This window comes from Chelonoidis abingdonii, chromosome 5, assembly GCF_003597395.2.
Source record: "Chelonoidis abingdonii isolate Lonesome George chromosome 5, CheloAbing_2.0, whole genome shotgun sequence".
Classification (NCBI taxonomy): Eukaryota; Metazoa; Chordata; order Testudines; family Testudinidae; genus Chelonoidis; species Chelonoidis abingdonii.
This window is the reverse complement of record NC_133773.1, coordinates 37731631-37750316: the sequence shown is the minus strand read 5'-3', so window position 1 is coordinate 37750316 and position 18686 is coordinate 37731631. Positions and strand designations below refer to the sequence as shown.

The window sequence follows — 18686 nt, the reverse complement described above, 5'->3', positions numbered from 1 at the left end:
AGTGGGCGGGCCGGCAGGAGTATATATTAGGCGCCATACCGGCGCCACTCCAGGGGGCAACCTGCCGGCCCACCGAGTGTTGCTAGGGTAAAAGTTTCTCTGACGAACGTGCACGCAGCGCGCACACCTAACTGAAATGGGTATGAGCAACACATCTCGAAGAACAACAGTTACAAAGGTGAGTAACCGTCTTTTTCATAGACAATGATGTGTTTATACTGCTCTATATACTATACACTGAAATGTAAGTATAATATTTATAATCTAATTGATTTATTTTATGAATATATGGTAAAAATTAGAAAGTAAGCAATTTTTCAGTAATAGTGTGCTGTGACCCTTGTATTTTTATGTCTGATTTTGTTAGTTTTTAAGTGAGGTGAATCTGTTCACACACAGCGTCCCTGAAACAAAAACAAGAAATTATGTATCCACCCTACTTTGTCTTCCCTTACGTATGAAACTAAACGCAGCAGTGTATGCATGTGGCTTACACTTGCGTTTCCAAAAGGACTGAATAACCATTTATAGATGAATCATTGTGAAAAGAGAAGTTGTTTCCGCCCAATTCACTTCTTAAACAAAACTAATTTAGCGGCAATAATAACACTAGAAAATACAGCTGCTTGTGCATGAACAGTGTATCCAGTTTTCAGAAGGAGGGCTTCAATGAAATCCCAATGGCATGCTTATTCTTATCACATCTCCTTTAATAAAAAGAGAGTGTGCATGCATTGGCTTATGATACACAAGGATTGCCAGCAAAAGGATGTCATTTCTTTCCATGAATATTGTGGATTCGGAATTAGGAACAGAACTGGAACGTACCCCGGGGAGACACTCCCACTCCTTCCCCCACATCCTCATAACTGGCCATACCCCCTGCACCTAACGATCCTGCCGACATCCATGCCTGTCTAATTGCTATGGGAAATGAAGAGACTAATCCTCTTTGTGTCTCCTCTTTCCTAGCCTTCATGATAACATAAAAGCCTTTGTTCCTTATGGGGCAAAGGGGAAGAAATACAGCTGCCCCTCCCCGCCAGATTCCTTCCCTTTAAAGCTCGCTGCACTACGTACTCCCTGTGACTATTGTTAACCTTAGTAATTTCTCAGGGGGACTGTGGGGGCACATGTAAGATTTGAGGCAGATTGGTTTGATTTTGTGCAGTTATGAAAGGAGAAGGAAGTCAAAATATGTATTGTAGGCCTTGATGCTGGAGCCCTTGTATGCCGTGCAGTGTGATATTCAAGGTTATTGTGTGTCAGTGTGAATGCAGTGCAAATGAAACAGGCACAAGGAAGATCGAGGGCTATACATAGTCATCCACGCTGAAAGGCAATAAGTCTCAAGCTCCCAGTACCGCCCCTATTTTCATCCAAAAATAAGGATGAAATTAGGACTAGGGTAGGTATGTCTGAGGAGAGAGGTTTAGTTGTGAACTTTATTATGAGGCACTGATTATTATTAGTAGGAGTAATAGTATTTATATTGTGGCATTGCCTCATTGCTCCTTGGATCAGGGTCTCCTTGAGCTGGGCACTGTCCATACAACAAAAATACAGTCCTTGCCCTTAGCTATGTGTTTCCTTCCTAGGCCTTAATTGCTGCAGGGAGTGATTTGGCAGCCATTCAGCAGCTTTCTAGTGCAGAGTCAGAATCACGTTTGCTCCTTCTTTGTAGTTTGCTTATGCATGCCACACTCTGCACCTGCACAGTGTGAGATCTAGTCCGTATCTGAAAGCTAGCTTCAGCCTTACATACATAACCTAATGTCTATACATGATGCATTTCCTTTCTCCATGGTGCTTTGCGGAACTTTCAGTTTTTCTCTAGTCAAGCCCTAAGAAATGGTTAAACAGAAGATCCTAATATTAGGAAGTTAATGTTTTAGATATGGGCTGCCTTAATTTTCCTCTGTATAAATTGATTTTAGAGATTAAATTATTTCTGCAGTTGATGATCATGGTTCAAGTTCATGTTATTTCATTAGAGATGCAACCAGAACCTCATAACCAAACGTCCACAATCTTTGGGAAAGCTGATATCCATGCTTGGCAGCTCAGACCCCTCTCAGTTAGATATATTTGTTTTGTAACTGAAGATATAGGAAATAACTTTTTTGCAAAGTAAAACTTATTCACAAGTTGGTAGGAATGCGTTGTGTCCACTTTGGTACTAAATTGCCAGGGTGAGAGGAAGGGAGAGATTAATGTTAATTGTTCTAATTTTTATTGTCCTGTCGATGGCCAGTTACACTGCTGATAATGTTGAAGATTCCCTAAGAGTCTAATTCTTTTCTTTGAGGGGAAGGAATACAGGAATTTCTGGCTATTTGTTTTCTGTGAGTAAAATTTCAACTTTATTTTTCTTGCTTTTGTTTTTCCATCTCATAGCACTAGCTGTGGATGCCATGTAAACATCCAGTGTCAGTATATATGTAGCCATTTTCCCTTTTCTTCAATTTTGATTAGAATAAGCAACATTTTGGTGTACTCTTTAATTAAAAGCTGCTTTGATTAAAAGCTTTTTCTTTTCTTTTCGGCTTGGATCTAAAGAGTTGTTCTAATGAGGCACAAGAAGAAAGGATGTTTTGTTTTTATTCATTCACATTACAGTGAAAATTAAACCTTTTCTCTTTTCCAAAAACAAAGCAAACAAAAATATATGTAATAGGCGCTACCAAAGAGAGTTAAAATATGCATTTATCAGGTATTTTTGTGCCTTAACAACCAACTCAAACACTGGAGGGTAGAAGACAAAAAGAAATGACAGTTAGACAACCTGTCTGTGAATGCAGTATAACTCCTAGTTTTTGCTACAGACTTTGCAATGAAGTAACATTCTGTTATATGAAGTAGATTGTTCTCCAGAGTTGCTAATATGTTAGCCTAGAATATGGTGGATTTATTCCAACCAGCAAATGGACACAGAAAAATAAAAATACACGTTGCAACAACCTGCCCCTGCAAAGGGGGCTTTACTCCTTGCTGAGCAGTTCATTCCTGTCTCTCAGCTGATTGCTTTTTTGTACTGAATAACTAATGTTCTGCCTATAGCTATTTAGCCACAAGTAACTACTACAGCAATAGGGAAATAAATAATGCAGTTTTGTAGAATTCAGATCCCACTACCGGTTTACTTTTTCACATAAAATACAATTAGGTTCTGCAAATAAAAAATGAAGTTCACTGTGCTTAAAATAATGGGTTTTCAAGCAACTTAATACAAGTTCTTTATATTCTTCTGCTTAAGAGGGCTTGTTTATACAGTGTGCTAGTCTGCACAAGAGGAGTATAAATTCTAGTAAGCACTGGCATGTTGCACACTAACTGGCCTGTGTGGACGCTGCTGGTGCACACTAAAAGTCCCCTAATGTGTATTAATGTAGTACACAGGACTACATTAATGTTCACTAGGGGAACTTTTAGTGTGCACCAGCAGGGTCCAGGCAGGTCAGGTAGTGCACAACATGTTCAGATCAGGTAGTGCACTGGAGTTTACATCACTCTAGTGCGGTCTAACACAACATGGAGACAAGCCCAGAGCTAAAATTTCTAGTTTGACAATTTTCTAACGCAGTGTGCTATAAAAGGCTTCACTTGATTCATATACTACGATGAAATATGTCCTCTTTGGAGACTTGACATCCTGGAATCACCTTATATGCAGAGATCACTGGAGGCAAGACTTTTAAAAAATCCAATAGAAAGAGCATACATATAACTCAGACTTCTTCCAAGAAGTCCTTTTAGGTTCTATACATATATGCAAACTGAGGTGAGATTTTATGGTGGAAAGGGCAGGAGCACGTGAAAGTAAGTAGACTTTTTGTAAATTTTAAAATAAATTATTCTAAATCCTCCTCTGGATTACAGTAGTGTATTTATAATAGAATAACAATCAGTTCAGGATATCTGTTTGTGGTAGCAAGGGACCTTTTAAGGATGCAGTGGGGAAGGCAGCATATCTTTGGACTTCTGTTTCATTCAGGACTGCAACTGGAGGGAGAACAGAACTTCTCTCAAGCGTGGTGGCTGGGGCAGAACTCACCGGGACTGAGAGGGCCTGCCAAATTAGTAATTATGGCTTAGTGAGAAGTCAGTAAAGTCTTCTGATAATTAAGGCTCTGATTCTGAGGGCATTTAACTGCATGTTTAACTTTAAACACCCTGACTCTAATAGTACTATTCATGTGCTTAAAGTTAAACACTCTCGTAAGTGTTCTGTTGAACTGGTGGCCATTAAAGTATATTGGGGATGTTTGTTCATGTTTCGTGTTGGTGCATACCCTGATTTAATAAGCTGACTCTTTTTCCGAGAACATACTTGACATCATTGTTCGTGTGTATTTTGCATGTATTTACCGTCCTTACTCTAATGGGTTTTTGGTGAATGGCTGGATTTGAACTCTTTTTTTTTTTTTAAGAATTCTATGACAAAATTAAGATGATCTTATTTGTGCTTATATATTTGTATTAGTTACATTTTGTATATTTATCCTGTGTCAGTTTCTACCACAAGATAAATATACAAACATTACTGCAGCCTGCACATGTTCATAGTTTGGGGTGAGGGGGCGGTTTCTGGCACGGCATGAGTCATAGATCAAATTCACCCCGATGTAAGCAGTTGCAGCTCCTTGAACTTAGCTGGGAAAATCTGCCATTGTAATAAGGATGACAGCCTGTTCCACCAAAAAAAAAAAAAAAAAGGGATAATGGTTAAATCCATAACAATAATTTAAGATACTTTTTTGCCACATTGCTTCTGGCCCTAATGAATTGTTTGTTTTCACAGAGTCACTGGAGGTGAACTGTTTGAAGATATAGTTGCAAGGGAATATTACAGTGAAGCAGATGCCAGGTAAGTGCTTGATTTCTAGAATGTTGTTTATTGCTAGATTTTAACAATCGTCTTTGATTATGCTAGCATATTTACTTATTTTGGTGTTTACTTATGGTGTTTGGCATCAGTTAGAACAAAGCAATTCAATCTTCATCTATAGTTCCCATCAAGGCTTTGTTAGATTTGGAAGATAGACACGGTCTAGTGGCTTGAGCTCAGTTTGGGTGATGGTAAATTTCCTATTGCCTTCAACAGAGCCATAATTTCACCCTTGGTATTATAACCTGATTCTGACACCTATGCTGTCCTTAGCAAAGACACTTTCTGCCTCAATTTTCCCATGGAAATAATACTTTAATGTGACATACACACCAATTTTGAAGATGTCTACATATTTAGTTTTACTAGTGTTCTGAATCCAAAAAACTTTTCCTTCCTTTGAGATACATTTTTTTTTTCCCGTTAACAAACGGTAATAGCTACTGTGTGTCTCTGTCAGTGCTCAGATTGTGGAGCTGCAGTTACTAATTGTAACTGCAACTGCTTATTGAAAAAAGAGAAGAAAAGGCTGAACCTTAACAGGATTCTTTAGAGGTAGGGACATCCAGGGTACCATAGTCTTTTCCCAATTCAGTGTTCTGTTGAACTCATGATGTTTCCAAATCTGCAAACACTCTGGTCCATTAGGTTCCCTAAGGCACCTCTTCATATTTGTCCCATTGCTAACTTCTGTGAGAAAATTCCTTTTAAAATAAATTTAGCTAGATATTTTGCTTCTATATATTTATAATACCCACATCACATAGAGATGCCATGTAGCTATATAACATTCAGTCAGTCCTTTACAATGGTAAGGGTTGTTCTTTTAGACCATAGTCACTTTATGTAAAACACATTATTGGGAGTGTTTTAAATAACAGCACAAATATTCTGTCCTTTAAATTTCATTTAGCAGACAGAGAGAAAACATTAGCGGTGTCCCAAGTCTGTATAACAAGTAGTAATGAGATGATGGTGAGCAAAGGAAAATCTGGGCTGGATGTTAGGAAACCTCCTGACACTGAAATTGATTAGACTGAAAAATAATCTCCCAAGGAAAAGGGTGGAAACCTGATCGCTCATGACATTTAAAACTAAGCTGGATAAAACATGCTGCAGAGGAGAAAACTGGATTACCAGTTGTGGAGGGCTGACTGAATAATTTTTGCATACCCTAATTTCTTTAGTTCTGTGGAAACAGTCACATTTTCTAATGCTGATGCCAAATGCCACAAAGTGGTTATGCTTTGTTTTTAAAGACAATAAAAGCTGAGGTGATTATTCTGTTTTAAAAGTTATTATATGATGCAAAGGGGTGCATCCAAATATATTCTGTATTAAAGAAGTGTAGTGTTTATGGGTGTTACGCATCTATGTATGTGTTTGTGTGTGTCCTTTGAAGTAGCTAATGAGCTTTATAGATGCATGATCTGTAATAAAAATAAGACTTGTTCCAGCAAACCCTTACCTAAGTAGTCCTTATTCATGCAAGCAGTTTGTTTAATGTCAATAGGACTAGTTAAATGTGTTAGCGACTACTCATGTAAGAAAGAGTTTTCAGAACTGGGCTCTTCTTACTGATTTATGACTGTTCCTATCTACTGAATTTCATGGCGAAAACATTTAATATGATCAGCATCAAATCCATGGCCCTTTGGCAAGTACAGTACATATAGTCCCAGATTTCTGACTCAATGAGAAGTAAAAATGAGCTCTTCTCATTGGCCGTAACAGTGCTAAATATATCTGAAAATCATTCCATTGGTGTAGAAAACCAAAGTTTTCAGCTGTGATTTTTTGGCACTATAGATTGGCCAAAAGTTTCAAATTGCATGTATAAAACCATGCTGCTAATTCCACGTTTTAAGCACCTAAATAAAAGTGGCCTGATTTTTCAGTGGTAATTATTTCAATGAGAATTATGGGTTCTTAGCATTTAGTTGTACACTTACGCATTTAGGAACCTATATTCATACACCCATGTTTGAAAATTTTAGTTCAGGGCCTTTAATCCTGATTTCCATTTTACATGGGGCAACTAACTAAATTATTGTTGTCACTGCTGTTTTAAATGAAAATGTTTACCTCCTTATTGAATTATTTACATTTATTTTCCCATTAATACTTTCTGCAAGAAACCATTATATTCAAAATGATAAATGTTTTGCTTTTTCTTGTTTATTTTTTAATCTTTACTCCCATTTCTTCTGTATCTTTTCATTTTTGTTCATTTTCTTATTTCAACACTTGTGTGTTTAATATTGATGTCAGACTATAAACCTTCTCAGAAAGTACATCAGAAACTACTTATGGATTTCACTGCCCTCCCAGATTTTTTCTGGCTTTTTTTTTTTTTTTTTTTTTTAAGGTTTGATATGTTCTTTAAAAATCTCCATGCTGCTGAATGAAAACACCACACAAATTGTTCTGTTTGATGATACCACACTTTGGATGTTAAATGTCTTTTTTGTTTGTTTTTATATTTAGTTTTTGTTTGTTTTAGATCTGAAAATACATCTCTACCCCAATATAACGCTGTCCTTGGGAGCCAAAAAATCTTACCGCGTTATAGGTGAAATCGCGTTATATCGAACTTGCTTTGATCCACCGGAGTGCGCAGTCCCGCCCCTCCCAGAGCGCTGCTTTACCACGTTATATCCGAATTCATGTTATATTGGGTCACATTATATCGGGGTAGAGGTGTATTTTTATATTCAGCATTGTTTTGTTCCCGTTCCATGTGCAGTTAAGATTTGTCAGGAAATGTAAACCCGTTTTTGTTCCTTATATTTTGTTAAAACTTTATTTTATTTTGTATTTGATGTGATTATGTGCCTTTAAAATGTTCTCCCTTCCATTCTGCCCTTGTATCTTTGCAGTCATTGTATACAGCAGATTCTAGAAAGTGTTAATCATTGTCACCTAAATGGCATAGTTCACAGAGACCTGAAGGTCAGTATCTGGTGCCCATCAATTGGATAAGAGTTTTTGGGTTTTTTTTTACTTTGAAAGGGCAGAGGGTGGGTTGGCTGAGATGTTCCCTTGCTTATCCTCCTCACCCTCAAAATGACTAAATGAATAAATAATGCATGATGCCTCTTTCCAGTTTGCAAGTCTACAGGCCTAACATACATCATGGCAAAAGGAGAAGTAGTTGCTTTAAGATTGAAACCTGTGACCTTCCAAGGTGTTGGATTTATCACACCTAGCTGAACGTGGCTGGTATGATACATATATTTTGGAAGGGATTTCATTAATCATTCTGAATGCATCTGGAGTTGCACTTTGGCTGTGATGTATGTCAGCCTGCAGATTGAAACACCACTTCTGTTCTGAGACCATGGGTTGCAGTAGCAGAACAACTGGTCACACATTGCTCCATTAGAGTATGATGAACTCTCAGGCAAGAGATGATGATTTCCAGCTAAATTAAAGCATGAGAAGTTAATAAGTTATCTAAAATACATTACTTACAGTAATTTTACCTTACTGCCTACCTGGCTGCTATGATTTCTAATGCAACAGAGAGCTCTCAGGAAGTAAGGGAGGAAAAGGAACAAATGCAACTAAATATTTAACATAACTTTTTAAGGAATAATGTTATCAACACGTTTTCAGTATTTGTTGCATTTTTAAAATACAGTAATCTCCAAAACAGCACATCCATGTTAACAGGACTTCTACATTAAACCAGGTGGAGTCCACATTGACCTTCCTTCTTCCAAACTCCCTGTACAGATCAAAATGGTTAAAATAAGGTAAAGCCTTCACATGGCATGGCATTTCTGAGATAGTAGCTGCTCTGTGTGAGTGATGTGTGTACATTTCTGAAGGTTGTGTAAAACATCTTCAGTTGTTTGCTAGTTTTGCACTTTAACCCAGTCTCGCTGAGAGTATACAGACAGTGAGTGTAAGCTTGGAACTAACACAAGCCCCCTGGTGTTTGCATGCAGTCATTGCATTCAGCAGATCCTGGAGGCTGTGCTACACTGTCATCAGATGGGAGTAGTCCATCGGGACTTGAAGGTGAGTAATACTGTTGGAGCAGATCTCACACCACACAGCTCCTACTTACTGTTCAGCTGCAGATGAGCATGTAAAGGCAGAAGAGATGAGCATGTCTGTCTTTTTGCATAAACTTGCTTGTAGATTTTACCGAACTGGAATAGCTAACCTAATTGAACAAATTGTTGCTGTTTAATAGAATTTCAATTTAAAAACCAATTACAGTTACCAAACTTGTCCAGTGAAATTGTAAATATTTTCCTTTCCCACCTCAGTGGCAAAAATAGGAGTGAACCTGCAAAATCCTCTCAACCTGCTCAGGGATTGTTATTATCTATACATCTTAGTAATAGAGAGCAAAGGGAAAAAGGAGTTATTTTTCAAGTATTAGAGCCTGTAATGTAATTACATAAACAGTATGCCACTCTGTCATCCCAGAGCTGTCTGGGATGGGTGATGGGAAGCAGCTGAGCTAACATGAATAGGACTTTCAAACCATTTTTAGAAAGAGCTGCCTGAGAAGCATATTACTACATGCACGCCCCATGTCCTAATAGCCATCCCGAGATCGCTGCTACTGAGGCCTGCCCTATTCTACTTCTTGTTGTGGCTGATGACTGTGCTACAGGCCACCTTTGTTTAAAGCTGGAATTGCTGCATTTTCTAACCAGAAAGTTCTTGAAGGTTAAAGTTCTTCACAGAATGGTGTTAGTATTTAGAATAGAATTTTGGGAAAGATGTTCCCTTTGCTAAGAAGAATATCACCCTGTCTTAACTACATAGATTTCCAAATGACTGGAGATAACTGCTACATCAAATTCCATCTGATGCAAGTTGGAGATGGAACTAAAGAGGTTGAAGTGATCTCTCCCTTTCTGCTCCTGGATGGCTCATAAGGTATTTCTACACTGCAATTCAAAGCCCATGGCTGACTTACGCCAGCTGACTCACGGGGCTCGGGCTAAGGGCTGTTTAATTGCAGTGTAGACGTGTGGCTGGAGTCCAGGTTCTAGGACCCTGCAAGATGGGATGGTCCCAGAGCTCAGACTATAGCCCAAGCTGAAATGTCTACACTGCAATTAAACAGCCATGCAGCCCAAGCCCTGCGAGCCTGAGTCAGTTCGCACAGGCCAGCTGTGAGTGTCTAATTGCAATGTAGACATAATCCTAGAGACAAGCTAGATAGTCTATAAAAACACTGGTACTGACATCTCATTCTTCATACAAAAGAAGAGAAAAACTAAACTCAGACAGCATTCAGTCTTCAAGATCCTAGATGCAGTTAATCTGTTTATAAAGAAGGCCAATGGAAACTATCTGAATAAAGGGTTCCCCTTGAAAAGGAAATATAAAGATGGCATCTTTATAGCCCAAGGCAGTTGTAGGTCTCACCCCATCCTTCATTTGAGCACACTCACTCTCTGTCTCTGTTTCTCCATACTGCCAATTCCCTTTCTCTTTGGTCAGGGAATTTTATTATAGGGTAGTGGAATTTCCTTTCCAGATTGGGGTTTTCCATCACCAGTGATAGAGCCAGGATCAGAACATTGTCTTCCCTTTCCTCATCTCTCACCCCTAGGAAAGAGCTGTATAGTTACTTTATTTATAGATTTCTTTAAAGTTACGCTAGATAAATCTAAGGGGTTGTAATGCAGGAAAACAGGAATGAGAAAACCTAGAGGATGTGGTGGATTCCAAAAGCACAGACAGCATCCCCCATTTTGCTCTTATGGAGCTCCCATATTTCATAGTTTGGACAACATTACAATGCCAAGTCTCTGTCCAGTCTACAAATCCTTCTCAGCAGCTGGATAACACGTCTCGGTCAGCACCAGCTTTAAATGAAAGGATATGAAATTTGACTAGATGCTTTAAAGATGCCTGATCCCACTGTATATACTGTACAATCCACCATTAAAGAAACTGGAGTGTAGCTATATACACTGAGAGGATAAGGAATGGTTGATTTACCATTCATAGGTTCATATAAAGTGACATTTTCTTCAGAGATGCATGAAAAAAGAGTGATCCCTTATGTAACCCAACTGTGCTCTCTCCATCTCAGCCCACTTGTGGATTTTTTTTATTTTGGCAAATCCTGAATGAATTGGAAGCTGTAGAGACACTTTGTTCCTATTACACTTCAGTGCTTAAATCTGAAATAATTTCATTTCAAGATGAAAACTCAAGGAAACTGAAAATCAGCCCCCTTCAGCCCACATGGAAGTGATGCAGAGAAGGGAATACGTTCCTGGGCCATATTCAGTTTTCTACAACTCTCTCCACACAAGGATCTGGCGAAACTCCAGCAAGAAAGCCTGGAGAGGCCACTTAGAACTGGAGCGGCAGGCGGCCAGGCATCTGGGGGAATGGTCTTGGCCTTGTGAGGGTTTGGAAGTAGCTTTTCGTCAAACCCTGTCCATATCCTGACAGCATGCTTACAAAATGTCCTTTCCCATTTGGTGTGAGAGGGATGATCTGGCTTCATTTTAGGGAAGTATGCATATATTTCTAGCTCTTTTTTTAATGCAGTTGAGCAGCTAGAAATGAAGAGGTGATCTGGCACCAAATGACCACCAGGAAGTGCTCCATGGAGCACTGTTTGGGAACCTTGGTGTATTGGAATGGGTCTAGAACCCAATCCAGAAAAAAACTATCTCATAGATATTTAAAATTGCTGGCAGAAACACTTACTGCCTTCTTTCACATAGTTCACAACACTCTTGCATGTAGAAAATCAAGATCTAAGTTACATTGGCTCTGGCCGTCAGTACCAATGGTTCTCTTGAGAATCTAAGATGATTAACAACCCCCACAGACTCCCCTTGTGAAAAAAATAATCAAGATTAGGCTCCAGATGTATTAAAATCCACACAAAACCTTTCTGAATAAACACGTTTCCACACACGTCATAATTTTATCTCTGTTAATTTATTTACAAGTAACTTTTTAAATCATCACTGCGTTTCTACATGCATGACTGCAGCCAAACTTCCTTAGTGCAGAGTGCAACTTTTTGATCCAGACTGATTTGTTAGTTTCATGGATGATACACAAGATTATGCTGTAAAATCTTCCAGTTCCTCTCCAGTTATGCACTTACACCTTAGTCATTTGACGTTCATGCATGATAAATATCTAGTTAACTGGTAGCGTATGAAATTTCACTGTGCTGGATTGTTGAAGATCACAAACAAATAGGACCATCCATTGCTTTAAGTGGTTTACATAAGCAATGCATTCCAGGAAGTAATTACTGCAAATTTCTCTCTGTCTGTCTGGTTGAAAACCTCTAAGAATGTTAGCCGTACATTAAAATAGGTATGAGGAAATGACAGGGTGACATTGTTTATATTAATATTTATAAAATATGTCAAAGTTAAAGAAGCATTTAAAATTTTTTTTTAAATATTGGGGGTATTGTGTTTTAAATAGATGGAAATAACTCAAGTGAAAAATAGATTACATTTTATTCTGGGAAACTTTAATCTTTATTCTAAATAAATGTCACCAATTATGTATTGACTGAATCATGTGTGTCTGCTCCTGCTTTCCCTGCCAGCTCGGGAGCCCAGCACCCTGTCTTGCTGAACCAGACACTCCCGTCTACTCCAACAAAGACTCAGGATCCGAATTACTTGCCCCAAAAGCTGCAGGTTTATCTGAAAGCAGCTAACAGAAGTGTTCCTGTCTTTAACCCCAGGATGCCCAACTCCCAATGGGATCTAAACCCAAATAAATTTGTTTTACCCTGTATAAAGCTTATGCAGGGTAAACTCATAAATTGCTCGCCCCCTATAACACTGATAGAGAGATATGCATAGTTGTTTGCTCCCCCAGGTATTAATATATACTCTGAGTTAATTAATAAGTAAAAAGTGATTTTATTAAATACAGAAAGTAGGATTTAAGTGGTTCCAAGTAGTAACAGACAGAACAAAGTAAATCACCAAGCAAAATAAAATAAAATGCGCAAATCTGTGTCTGTTCAAACTGAATACACATGAGATCCTCACCAGTTCCAGAATGCTCCTTTTACAGACTAGTCGTCTTTTAGCCTGGGTCCATTAATCACTCACATCCCCTGTAGTTACTGTCTTTTGTTCCAGTTTTTTTCAAGTATCCTGGGGTGCGGGGGTGGAGAGGCTCCCTCTTTAGCCAGCTGAAGACAAAATGGAGGGGTCTCCCAGGGGTTTAAATAGACTTTCTCTTGTGGGTGGAGACCCCCTCCTCACTCCTATGCAAAGTCCAGCTCCAAGATGGAGTTTAGGAGTCACCTGGAACTGCAAAGACAAATATAAAGTGCTCACTTAGGAAGGAAATCGTACCTTTTATCAACAACAGAAGGGAAGATGTATGGCAGAAAGGGACCTAGGGTTATTAGTGGACCACAACTAAATATATCAACATGTGATTGCTGTTGCAAAAAAGCAAAACATGATCTGGATGCATTGACAGGTTTGTATGGAGCAAGTACATCTAGAAGTCATTCTTCACGACTCTACGTTTGTGCTGGTTAGGCTCAACAGGAGTATTGTCCAGTTTCTGGACCAACCTGCATTTAATAGAGGTAGCGAAATTGAGAGAGAGCCATGGAGAAGAGTCAACAAGAATTATTATAAGGTCGTGAGAACATGACCTAGTGAGAGAAGGGCTGAAAGTGGGGTGTTTAGCTTGGGAAAAGAGAAGACTGAGAAGGAACAATGATAGCAGTTTCAGGTATCGAAAAGGGTGTCAGAAGGAGGTGAGAAACTTGTTCACTTAGCCTCTAAGGATAAGAAAAAAGCAATGGGTTAAACCTGAGCAGCTGGAGGGTTTAGGTTGATCATTAGGAAAAGTTCCTGCTGTCAGGGTGGTTTAAAACATCTGATAAATAAACCTTTAGGGAAGTTGTGAATCTCATTCTGGAGATATTTAGGAGTAGGTAGGTATAAATGTTTAATGGGATGGTTATATGTACATATTGCCCTGCCAATGAAGGTCAAGGGGACTGCGACTCCATGACATCTCGAGTCGCCTTCCAGTCTATGAGAACTCTACGATCTATGAATGCTGCTATTGTAAAATGGAGTTATGTCTGACGATGTGACTGCAGTGATTGTTCTTTACAAATCCATGCTGGCTATTCCCTATCACCTTACCACCTTCCAAGTATTTGCAGATGATTTCCTTAATTACTTGCTCCATTATCTTCCCTGGCACAGAAGTTAAACTAACTGGTCTTAGGTTCCTGGGTTGTTTTTATTTCCCTTTTTATATGTCACCCTTCATGACACCTCTCATGAGTCACTGGGGAAGGCCAATCAAAGGCAATCAAGGGAACATGTTTACATGCTACCTTGAACGTCCTCAAGTAGACTTCTTATGTGGATTGGAGTGTTTCAAGATCCATTGTCCTTTAAGTGTTTCTTGATTAGATACTTAATTTCAACATTCCTTTCTCCAGGAACTGACCAAATGCTCTACTAAGATTAATTAGAAATCAAGCTAGTACACAGCCAACATTCATAACTTCAAATACAAAAATGATACATGCATACAAATAGGATTAATACATTCAGTAGATCATAAACTTTACGGAGATATGTTACATGGCATATGTAGCATAAAACGCATTCTAAGAATATTCCCATAAAGCCTTATGGGAGGTACCGTCACAGTGTGTATGTCATGTTTTTTAACAGAATAGTTTGTAAGACCTAGCATATGTGGGGTGAACGATTAGATGACTTTCACATATCTCTTTTGGAAGTGTTTCCAAAATAAATGGGTGGGGGGCAGCCCTGCTGAAGAACTACAGTTATATTATAGTTTTCATTATTGTTAGACCAGTTTTCATATAATCCCAACCCCTTGTTTTCAATGTTTAGTAATTGCTTTAAAATGACTAATTCCTTTCGGACCGAATTTCCATGTTTGGTCTCAACCCAAAGTTGATTTTTTTGGTGGGGAGGATAGAGAGAAGATGAGAAGTCAAGGAAGTTTCATTCAGCCATTTTTAAATTCAATGACGGTGAAAAAATACTTAATACTTTTGATTAAACCTTTTTACATACAGCTACCACAAAAATAGCAAGGAAAAAAAGAAAAATAAACCTGTTGGTGTAAGTAGCATTTAATTAATAGCTAGTTCTTTGCTAGGTTTTTGATTTAATAAAAGTTTTGTGTGACAAGAAAAAAATAAACTTCTAAACAAGATTTTAGAAGAACCTAGTAAGAAGCCATTATTATTTATCATCATCGTTGTCATCACTGCAATGCTTCAAGGCCCTACCCACATTAGGGTCCTTTTGTGCTAGGCACTGTACAGACATATACTAAAAGACAGCCTCCACCCCAAAAGGCTTACAGCCTTAGGCCCTGATCTTGCAAACATTATTAACCTTAAGCATGTATATAGTTCCACTGATACCGATGAAGTTGCTCACATGCTTAAAATAAAGCTTGCACTGAAGAGTTGGCAGTATTGGGGCCTCGTTTTAAGACAAAATGTAGTGATTTGATGCAATATTTTTAACATCCCTGCACAAGTGATGGTTCAGATAATTAGTGAGATAAATTTGCAGGAGGGAGATTGTAACTAAAGTAAACATAGGGCATGTCCTCTTTTTTAAAGAAAATGTTTTAACATGAGAGGGGGAGTGTCGGGAAGAATATTGGGTCCTACAGATAGTGTCTCAGCTATATTTTTTCTGAACTCTACAATATTCTGAAAATTCTAAAAAAAAGTTGACTTTGCTCTAGCAGCCTTATCTTTGCAAAGATTGATGTCCTGTATATTCTAAGGCGGGGTCCCCAATGTGTTGCCCACGGGTGCCATGGCGTCTAAGTGTGCCCGCATACTGGCCGGCAGACGAGCATCTGCTGAAATGCTACCAACAAGCTATGTTATCCAGAGGCGTTGCCGCCGAAATGCTGACGCCTTTGGATGATGCTGCTTGGCGGTGGCATTTCGGAGGTGACGCCTGTTGACATTGCCGCTTGTCAGCGGAATTTCAGGAGATGCTCGTCCACCACCACAGGCCTCCATGGCTCATCATCTGGTGCCTACCAAACGAAAAAGGTTGGAGACCACTATTCTAAATGGTGTATTTAACAGCATGCACTGCCATATTTTAAATTAAACACTGTTTTGAATGCTAACTTTTGCATTTCCTTAGCTTCTATTTTAAATATGTAAAGTTAATGTTGCATTTGAATTCACATTAGAAACAAAACCAAGTACCTTCCTTACAAAGTACCTAATCAAAATACTTTAAGCAGTGCAGAATTTTTTCCAGTTTCTTCTAAAACTCATAAGCAATCATTAATAGAGTTCTGTCGAAATTAATGATAATTGCCAATAGTAGTAGATATACCTATACAAAAAGAAAAACTCTCTCAGATTCAGTGTACAGCAATTCTTCAGAAACATTTATTTGGTTAAAAATAGTCATTTCTTGCTGTTGCCTAGAATCTAACTTGTAATTGAACATTATGACAAATAGCAACAATAACAGTAGCTATTATTACTATCCTTGCAGTTGCTATTTCTGGTTACAGACTGTATGTGAGGCACTGTGCAAACACAGAGGGTACAGTCCTCATGCTGAAAAGATTGCACTATATAATCTATTTAATATCCATTCTATAAATATGTATATAAAATCATGACTCTTACTGTTATTACTATCTGATGCAAAGCACATTTATAATCAGAGGGGTAGCAGGACCAGGACCAGACTTCAAAGAGAAACTGCTGAGCTTCAGTTCATTTGCAAATTTGACACTATCAGCTCAGGATTAACAAAGACTGTGAATGACTAGCCAACTACAAAAGCAGTTTCTCCTCCCTTGGTGTTCTCACCTCAACTGCTAGAAGAGGGCCTCATCCTCCCTGATTGAACTAACCTCATTATCTCCAGCCTGATTCTGGCTTGCATATTTATACCTTCCTCTGGTAATTTCCATTACATGCATCTGATGAAGTGGGTATTCATCCACGAAAGTTTATGCTCCAATACTTCTGTTAGTCTATAAGGTGCCATAGGACACTCTGTTGCTTTTTACACATTTAGAATGTTGTTGCAGATAATATACTGATCCTGCAAAAATTCTGCATGCAGATCAGACCCAACCTATATTTTTTTCCTACAGCATTTTTGTAGGTGAATTGTGATTGCCAGCTTTGTGTCACAAAGGCAGGTGTCAAACACTTATTTGATCACACAGGTCCCCATAATCTCTTCAGTAGGTCTACACATCTCCTTTAGTCTGGCTGTCATTGATTTGCAGGCCAGGTAGTCCTTTAGAAGCAGGAATGAAATGCATAGCTTTCTGTAATATTCAGGGGGAAATGCATGTTTTTTTCTTCACTCTATAAGATAGGCAATACTGAAAAGTACAAAACTGTAATTGGATACTGTACTGGGAAATGTAAATGCTGAAAAAAGTTACTTACAATGTGTCCTCATCTCACTTCCCTTCTCTCCTCGCCTCCTCTTTTGCTCTCTCTCTCTTCTCTCTCTCTCTCTCTGAATAAAGCCTGAGAACTTACTGTTAGCTAGCAAATCCAAGGGAGCAGCTGTAAAATTGGCAGACTTCGGATTGGCTATAGAAGTTCAAGGAGAGCAACAGGCTTGGTTTGGTAAGTGAACCTTCTTTTATTTTTTGTTTATTGTTTGATTTCACATTTCTGCCCATCCTCCCAACCCTTCCTGTTACCTACCCTAATAATAATAATGGACAATGATACATAGTAGAGTTGAATATGTAGTGGTTGGCTATTTGGTTTGTACTGTAATTCAGTTTCTACATCTTACTTCACTTTGGGTTTTTTTCTGCACAGTTATTGAGCATCCTGAATTCTTATTACCGCAGCAGAGTCTGGGGAGCTCAGCATCTTGCTAAAAACTCAGTGGGTAAAATTTTTTAAAGTGCTTATGTGACATAGGAGCCTAAGTCCCATTTGCAGATGTCACTTACGGACTAAGAAGCCTAAGTCCCATTGACTTTCAGTAAGAGACACAAAGATGTATTGAAGGGTGGAGTCAAATGCATCCATTATGACTTCAAAAAGAGAAATTTCTTACTTCAAGACATCTCCTAAACCCTTCCCCACACTCCCTTAAGAAGGAATATATACACTGTCAGATTGTACCCTCTATATCATGCATGAAAGGGTCAGGCAGAGCTCTTTACGCACATTCTGAGATCCGTGGTAAGGGTAGTAGGCAGACCCAAAGTGTGCGGGGGGGAATAGGATCACCAGGGGTGGGAGACGCACATTTTTCCCTTCGCACTTGAGAAAAGATAATACTAGCCCCCAAAAAACTAATCAATCAGTTCATCCAGACCTGATTTAAACATCTGTAGATTGCAAATTCATTATTGTCATTACCTGATGGTCAAAATAAATAAAAGCGAGAAAAAGAGTTTATTCTCAAGTTTTTTAAAAAATACTAAGGTATGTATGAATACATTGTTTGTAACTCAACAGATGTCAAGCATAAGGCAAAAATAATTGGGACCCTAAAGGAACAATATAGCAAAATGGTAGTAGCAGATACCCATTCACACGTACAGTAGCTGGAAAACTATATTTAAAAATTAAATAAAAAACCCAGAGTTTGCTGTCAAAGCATAAGAATAACAGAGCAAAAGCAGCAGGTTAGCCATGCTGAGTGTCTGAAGAATTGGCCTTATTAACTAGTTCAGTGTTTTAAATCCCGCTCTGTTTTATAGTGGATTTCTACAATCTAGAAGACACAGAGTTGCACTGGAGATCTAAATATCACCACTGCATATAACTGAA

General features: G+C 38.5%; 1 protein-coding gene across 22 annotated transcripts in view; it reads left to right on the top strand.

Annotated features, from left to right (window-relative positions):
• The window catches only part of CAMK2D (calcium/calmodulin dependent protein kinase II delta), a 298301-nt gene that overhangs the window by 194140 nt on the left and 85475 nt on the right, over nt 1–18686 (top strand). For 12 of the 22 annotated variants that reach the window (XM_032781307.2, XM_032781309.2, XM_032781303.2 and 9 more), the window contains exons 5-7: nt 4802–4867; nt 7768–7840; nt 17417–17519. In XM_032781307.2, coding sequence (XP_032637198.1) covers nt 4802–4867; nt 7768–7840; nt 17417–17519 — 242 coding nt within the window. Of the gene's footprint in view, nt 1–4801; nt 4868–7767; nt 7841–8841; nt 8915–17416; nt 17520–18686 lie in introns of all 22 variants that reach the window. The other 10 variants (XM_032781292.2, XM_032781290.2, XM_032781295.2 and 7 more) reach the window with 1 other exon arrangement.